Here is a 7,609-nt window from a genome sequence, read left to right as displayed (position 1 = left end):
AAAAAAAAAAAAAAGATTATAATGTATGTTATCATTATTTGTACTGTTTCAAATCTTCTGTATTTTAAAGGTTAATCTTGAATATAACTTTAATATCTTGCTTTTTTTTTTTTTTTTTTGAGACAAGGGTCTCACTGTGTCACCCAGGCTGGAGTGCAGTGGCACGACCATGGCTCACTGCAGTCTCGACATCCTGGGCTCAAGTGATCCTCCCACCTTAGCTTCCCAAGTAGCTGGGACAAAAGTTCTGGGATTACAGGTGTGCACCACTGTGCCCAACAATATCCTGCTTCTTAAATCAATTAGTTGCCTATTAAAATCTGCCCAGGAACTTTTTGGTTAAGTCAAGAAGGTATACTTTGTATTTTCACTTGCAACCCTGTATTTTCATTTGCTTTGAAAACATTTCTTTCCCAGGGATAAAGGTTTCACTGAAATTCAAACATCTCTCCTAGACGAAGAGAGAGTATAAGGTCATAGATCAGAGCTTCAAACCTAGAAAGTGAGAAATAGCAGCAAGATAGGAAGGAGACTGATTAAGTTTAAGGTCATGTCCTCCTAACAGAGGAGATAAGAGAAGTCCGGATAGCACCAGTGCTGACTAGAAATTGGATGTGAGATCTAGTTAGAACAGTATTTTTCAACCTTGGCTGGCACATTAGAATTACTGGAGTAGTTTTAAAAAATATTCTTATTTAAAGATTTTTAAAAAATACCAGTGCTGAAGTTCCTCTTTAGACCAATTGAATCAGACTGTCTCAGAGGGGGCCCAGGTTTGATGCTTTTTAAAAGCACCCTAGGTGATTCTAAGCTGCAGCCAGGATAGAAACCTGAGTCTGAAGCCTAATTCCCATGGCTGCTGTCAGTAATGGAAGTGGGGAAAGACGCTGCTGTTTTGAAGTGGGTCAGAATAGAATAGTCTTGCTTTTAATTGCTAAATAATGAGTATTCATTAAATGGATCTTGACTTTTTTTTTTTTTTTAAATAGAGATTGGGTTTCACTATGTTGCCCAGGCTGGTCTCAAACTCCTAAGCTCAAGAGATCCGCCCACTTCAGCCTTCCAAAGTGCTCAGATTACAGGTGTGAGCCACCACACCCAACCTAGATCTTAATTTGAAGTCAAAAGTACTGATTGATAAAAGTACTTATCAGTTATCAATCAGTAACTTATAACTTATGAATAACTTATTTATGGAAGACTGACTAAACAAGAAGACAGTAATTATCAATTTTTTTTAAGGGCTAAATACAGCTTCTGACCTCCTTGACCAGGTGGAAGTTTTCCCTGAGGATTCAAATATTAGTGCAGGAATCATGCTGCATTTTACTCCCTATGGTTCCCCCAGGATACTGATCCATTTTTTTTTTTTTTTTTTGAGACGGAGTGTCACTCTGTCACCCAGCCTGGAGTGCAGTGCAACAATCTCAGCTCACTCAACCTCCGCCTCCTGGGTTCAAGAAGTTCTCCTGCCTCAGCCTCCTGAGTAGCTGGGACTACAGGCGTGTACCACCACACCCAGCTAATTTTTGTATTTTTAGTAGAGATGGGGTTTCACCATATTGGTCAGGCTGGTTTCGAACTCCTGACCTCAGGCAATCCACCTGCCTTGGTCTCCCAAAGTGCTGGGATTATAGGCATGAGCCATTGCACCTGGCCGATCCGTGGCCTTTTTAACAACCTGTGGTTCCTGGTTCTGGTGCAAGACAATGGTGGGTCACCCGTGGAGACTGGCCACTATCTGCAGTCCTTCTGGAAGCACTTGAACCTTGAGCTAAGTTGAACAGGAGTGACCTGGGACCCCAGGGTCACTTTTCATGGGAAAAGAGACCAGGTTTTGTGCTGGTCTGATCCCCACCACTCACTCTTTGGACATGCTAAAGCTTCTCTGAGCCAGTAGAATGAGAGATGGGGAAAGGGAAGCAATTTTTATTAAATGCCTCTTCTGACCAGATGCTGTACGTGGGTGATCTTCACCCTCACAGCAGCAGTTCTCAGCCCTGGCTGCACATTGGAGTAGCCTGGGAGTTTTAAAAAGCCTCAATGCCAAGGCCACAGAACCACTTCAATCACAGTCTGTGGGGGTATATCTCAAGCATCATAATTTTTCAAAGCTGAGAACCATTACCATCAATCCCTGTTTACAAATGAGGAAAATGAAGGCTGGGCTGTAAGTCTTAAATCCGACCACCTTGGATTCCTCAGCTCCTCCGCAGTCTGGCTCCCCTGAAGTCCAGCTTCAGTTTTTTGAGACCAGCAACTGGTTGTTATGTTCAAGAGGGAGTTTCTTATTTAGCCAAGTGTGTTAAACACGTGAATTAAGGTCTTGATTCTTGATTCGATCCACTTACTCAGTATAGTTAGGGAAATTATTTAACTCCTCTGTGTTCCAGTCTCAAATGGGGGTAGTTACCAAGCTGCTTACAGAGCCGTCTGGGGAGAAATCGTGGGAACAAAAGCTCTTTGGAAATATACATGATCACACAAACACTGTCCTTACAGCAGAACAGTTACGGCCCACTGACACTTACTTCTACTAATTTCAGGGCCGTCAAGAACATGAGCCTTGCTTTGACTTCTGATGCTAGTGTCAGATTTTTGCCTCAAGTATCAGGTTGAGAAGCATTTGCCAAGAGTGGAGTTACCCATCAGGGGTGAGTGATGGTGGGGTGCAGCTACTGTCCCTGGGGTCACTATAGCCCAGTGGAACTGCTGCCCCCTTCTGCAGTAAGCCCGGGACCTTCCCTGGATAACGCACCCTCTCTGTCCTTGGAGCCCACACGCTGGGGAAAGAGTGAATGAATATCTACCCTAATGCTTGTTTATATGTACATATATAGTTACTGCATATGTACCAGGTATACAGCATGTTTATATGATATATAATAATATATAACGATGTATTAATTTGCATGTATATTAATATATATAGACACAGAATTCTTCTCTGTGTTTGATGTAAAGGCTATCGAAGGATAATTGCCTGACATGAAGTTTACCTGGAAGTGATTGTTTTTTCTCCAGGATTCATTTTTTCAGTTTTGCACATGTCCCAGGGGTGACCCCTTTTATGAAAGGCCCTAGGTCTCTGATTCTTGACTTAGGAGGGAGGCTGGGGATAAGGGCACTGGGGCAGTGGGAGAACTAATGAGAGAATATGAGCTTGGTGGTAACTGGGCATTTCTTTCCTCAAGGGTGGTGATGTTGATGAGATGTCCTCATGACCACGGGCCTCCCGTGTGTCCATGGAACAACAGGTAGATTCTAACCATCTCCTTCCGGGGTCCACCTCAGATCAGAGGGTCTCCAGGTCTCCACCCATCCCACAGGCTGCTTCACCCATGGCTAAGGACAAACAGGCTCACGGTGGGTGCCTGGGCAGATGCGCTGCTGGGTTACAGCTGCCCTACAGTCACGAATCCCTGTGCTGGGTGATTAGCACTGTTTGTGTCATATCCTTCAAGGCAAGAAGGGGACCCAAACCCCATGCAGACCTAAGCATGGAGGCAAGTTGGTGGGGTTCAGTCTGCACGATACAAGATGGTCCCACTCAGAGACTCCTCACAGGAGCGGAGAGGTGTGACCCTCTGTATTTAATACTCACCCCATGCTCAATATTTCTTTGAAGTCTCATCTCCAAAATTCAAGCACATTTTTCGTTCTACTCCTACAGTAGTCATTGGCTTGATATAAAAATACTTACCAACTTAATTACTTGACTCTTTTCTCCTAAACCTAGACATTTGAGAAAGCTGAGCCATGTCTGTCCTGTGGTTTCTGCCCCTGATATGTCATCATGCAACTCCTTCCCAGCCCGAGAAGCCTGAGCCTCAGTGGACCTTGGTTGCCTCCCCCTGCCTGGGGACCCTTTGGGGGATGAAGGCGTCTGTCCAGCACCTCCGCCCGCACTCTCCACGGCCAGTGAGGGCCTTACCTATGTTACAGTGCTCGCCAGTGTAGCCAGGGGGGCACAGGCATATGACATGACCCTCTGTCTCCTTGCAGGTCCCAGCGCCACAGGGCTCCTCTGCACAGGACCTGGTGGGGGCTGCAACCCCCAGGGGAGAGGTTGAGCATCAAGAACACAGTCACCTGGCTACCATGGCCTCTAAGACCTCAAAGTTGGGGCATGAGGTCCCTGAAGTCCACGAGGCTGGCTTTGGGTCAGCACTTTTCCGGGGCCTGTGTCCCTCCTGGGCACCTGACCCACAGCATCGGGGGAGCTCTCCAGCTGTGAAAGCTCTCTCAGCACAAAGGAAGGTACAAGGGACCCCAGAGCAAAAAAACAAAGGAAAATCAGCTACCAGTGCCCACTGCCCGGCATATGGGGTTATGTCACAGTGAGACAATCATGACAGTACAGGAGCCCCTTTGTGTAGGGATGGGGTTGGGGATGAATCTAAAGCCAGAGAGCCAAATGACGTTTCATAGTTCCTTAAATTGTGCAGGTTTTAACCCTGCACAAAATAAATATTCAGCCACAAACACCATCAACAGATTTACTCTCTCATCTCACACTCACTCCGGGGCAGGGTGCATGAGCAGAATTTCTAGCACTAGCTAAACAGTCATCCTTCTCTCCCTGTGCCAAGTACAGATAGTTGAATTCACATGTGAAAACTCATGGACTGTAACTCTGCTGTAACAATAGCATCACTAATCTTTGTAAGTGTGCACTGTATGCAGAGTGTGATGCGAAGTGCTTGCTTTATCTATGTTTCTGTTCTGCTTAATCTTCCCTGGTATAGTATTATCCTACTCTTGTTACAGATGAGGCTCAGAGAGGTGAAGACTATTGCCTGAGGCTGCACAGCTAACCTGTGGTGGAGCTGTTCTTGGAACCTTAAAGCTACGCTGTCTCCTTCTGTGCTACAGTAGCCTACAGTGTGAACTACCCAAGCACATTTAAAGGGGGAAAAAATTCCAACAATACCTGCAACAGTTGACTCTGATTCACCTGTCCATTCTGGAGAAGCTGGGATGGAAGCATCTGTTGGGGAGGTGGCTGTTTCGGCTGTGTGAGTCTCTTCTCCTGAGTACAGGAGGCTTGAGGACTCAGTTTCTAGATGCGCCTCTGCAGGGCGCTGGCTCTGCTGGGTCCACTCAGACTCTGGGATGCTGGTGCTGATGACAATGCCCAGCCCCGAGGTATGACCAGACAAGTCTCCGCTGATTTCAGTCCTGTCTCCAGAAGCCGTGGGAGTGGCTGAAGGCAAGCCTGGTGCCTCTGTCCCCACATCACCGGTGGTGGTAGATTCTCCACTCACTTCTGGGGAAGCTGACGGCTCGCCTTCTTGAAATGTCAAAGTGCTGCCGCTCACTCCTAGGCCAGAGGATCTCTCAAGGTCAGCTTCATGGAATGCAGAGGTGGTTTCACTCAGATCAGGTGACCCAGAATCTTCTCCGCTGGTCTCAGGGGCAGCAGATGCCCCAACTCCAGCCTCAGGATAGGCGGACGTCTCACTGCTAGATTCTGGGACTGATGACACTTCTACTCCAGACCCAGGGAGCACTGGGGTAGCTCCACTAATGTCCCCAGCTGCGGAGGCTTCTCCACTGGACTCAAAAAGCTGGGGTGTGTGTGTCACAGGAGGCCTTTGGCCAAGTTCCTGAGAAACAGTTGGTTCAGTAACACCCTCCATGAACTCAGAAGTGATTAAAGTAACTTCTGGAAGTCCCGAGGCCTCTCCACTGGTGCCCATGGCTGCAGAGGATTCTCCACTTACATCGGTGGTGCTGGCAAGATCCCCACTAAAATATGGGGTACTTGGTGGCTCTCCACTGGGCTCTACCAGCCCGAACTGCAGTCCGCTTAGGTCCAGAAATCCAGAATGGTCCCCAGACATGTCTGGTGCTCCAGAATGAGTACCACTGAGTTCTAAAATGCCAGAAGGCCCTTCTCCTGCCTCTTGGGCTGTTGGAGCCTGGGTTACAGATTCCACCAAAGTTCTATCTACAAGAGAGACAGTGGGGAAACCAGATGGAAGTCCACTGCCATAATATGCTCCCGAGGGCAGGCTGCTCCCAGTCTCAGCTCCAGAGGATTCTCCACTGACCTCAGCTATGCCAATTGGTAGGCCACTGAATTCTGGAGTCTGGGATGTAAACCCACTGGAATCGACTGTTCCAGAAAACTGTCCACTGACATCCACCATCCCAGATCTGCCTGACAGATCTGCCTCTCCGGAAGGGAGGCCACTGAGTTCCACAGACCCTAAGCCTTCTTCTTCTTTAAATGTAGTAGGGGTCACTTCAACCAAACTGGTGTCCACAAATGTAATGCCAGAAGATTCACCGCTGCCACTCGTGGCACCAGAAACCAGGTCAGGGACTCCTGATGTTGCCCCACTGAACCCTGGTAACCCTGAAGGCTGCCCACTGAGATCAGGGACCCCGGATGTTTCTCCACTCAGGTCGGTTATGCCAAAGGGTTGACTACTGCCATAAGGAACCCCAGATGCTTCTCCACTAACACCTGGTTGTCCAGAGGAGAGCCCGCTAAGCTCAGTCACTCCAGATGTTTCCCCGCTAGTGTCAGGAAACCCTGATGGCTGCCCACTAACCTCAAAAATCCCAGATGTCCCCCCACTGATGTCAGGAAACCCTGATGGCTGTCCACTGACATCAAAGAGTCCAGGTGTTTCCCCACTGACATCAGGAGACCCAGATGCTTGGCCACTGAGTTCAGTTCCTGAAGGGAGTCCACTAGCTTCCCCACTAATGTCCAGCTCACTGGAGGGCAGCCCAGATATTTCTCCCGCACCACTGATGCCAATGGTTCCCCTCCCTTCCAGTTCACTTGCAGTGGAGGCTGTGACCACTTCCACCAATGTAGAATCCACTAGGGAAACAGTTGGGAATCCAGATGGAAGTCCACTAAAGTCAGGCAGGCCAGAGGGTGGGCCACTTCCAAGGTCCACCCCAGAATACTCGCCACTAAACCCAGAGGGAAGGCCACTTGTTTCTGGAGCTTGCCCACTTCCTAGAGTTCCAGAAGGCAGTTTTCCCAAGTCCAAGTCTCCAGAAGCTGGACCCACCAAGTCTTCTTTTCCAGAAGGCAACCCACTGAGGTCCTCAGCTCCAGAAGCTGAAGTCTCTAGACCCTCCCTTCCAGAAGGAAGTCCACTGAGGTCAGTCCCTACTCCAGAAGCAGAGGTCCCTAGACCTTCTCCTCCAGAAGGAAGTCCACTGAGGTCCCTGATTCCAGAGGCAGAAATCTCTAGAACTTCTCCTCCAGAAGGAAGTCCACTGATGTCCCCTACTCCAGAGGCAGAAGTCTCTAGAACTTCTCCAGAAGGGAGCCTGCTGAGGTCCTCTACTCCAGAAGCAGAGGTCTCTAGACCTTCTCCTGAAGGAAGTTCACTGACATCCTCTATTCCAGAGGCAGTAGTCTCTAGAACTTCTCCAGAAGGAAGCCCGCTGATGTCCTCCACTCCAGAGGTAGAAGTCTCTAGAACTTCTCCTCCAGAGGGAAGTCCACTGAGGTCCTCTACTCCAGAGGTAGAAGTCTCTACAACTTCTCCAGAAGGAAGTCCACTGAGGTCTCCTACTCCAGAGGTAGAAGTCTCTAGAACTTCTCCAGAAGGAAGCCCACTGAGGTCTCCTACTC

The 7,609-nt window shown here is 48.5% G+C and overlaps 1 protein-coding gene across 1 annotated transcript in view; it reads right to left on the bottom strand.

Moving 5' to 3' along the window:
• The window catches only part of ACAN (aggrecan), an 80,856-nt gene that overhangs the window by 13,841 nt on the left and 59,406 nt on the right, over positions 1-7,609 (bottom strand). Inside the window, exons 13-15 of the mRNA XM_011986342.1 lie at positions 6,624-7,603; positions 4,934-6,563; positions 3,935-4,048 (exon numbers count right to left, since the gene is read on the bottom strand). Coding sequence (XP_011841732.1) covers positions 3,935-4,048; positions 4,934-6,563; positions 6,624-7,603 — 2,724 coding nt within the window. The remainder of the gene's footprint in view (positions 1-3,934; positions 4,049-4,933; positions 6,564-6,623; positions 7,604-7,609) is intronic.

This window comes from Mandrillus leucophaeus, unplaced genomic scaffold, assembly GCF_000951045.1.
Source record: "Mandrillus leucophaeus isolate KB7577 unplaced genomic scaffold, Mleu.le_1.0 Scaffold297, whole genome shotgun sequence".
Classification (NCBI taxonomy): Eukaryota; Metazoa; Chordata; class Mammalia; order Primates; family Cercopithecidae; genus Mandrillus; species Mandrillus leucophaeus.
This window is presented reverse-complemented; position numbering and strand designations above follow the sequence as displayed.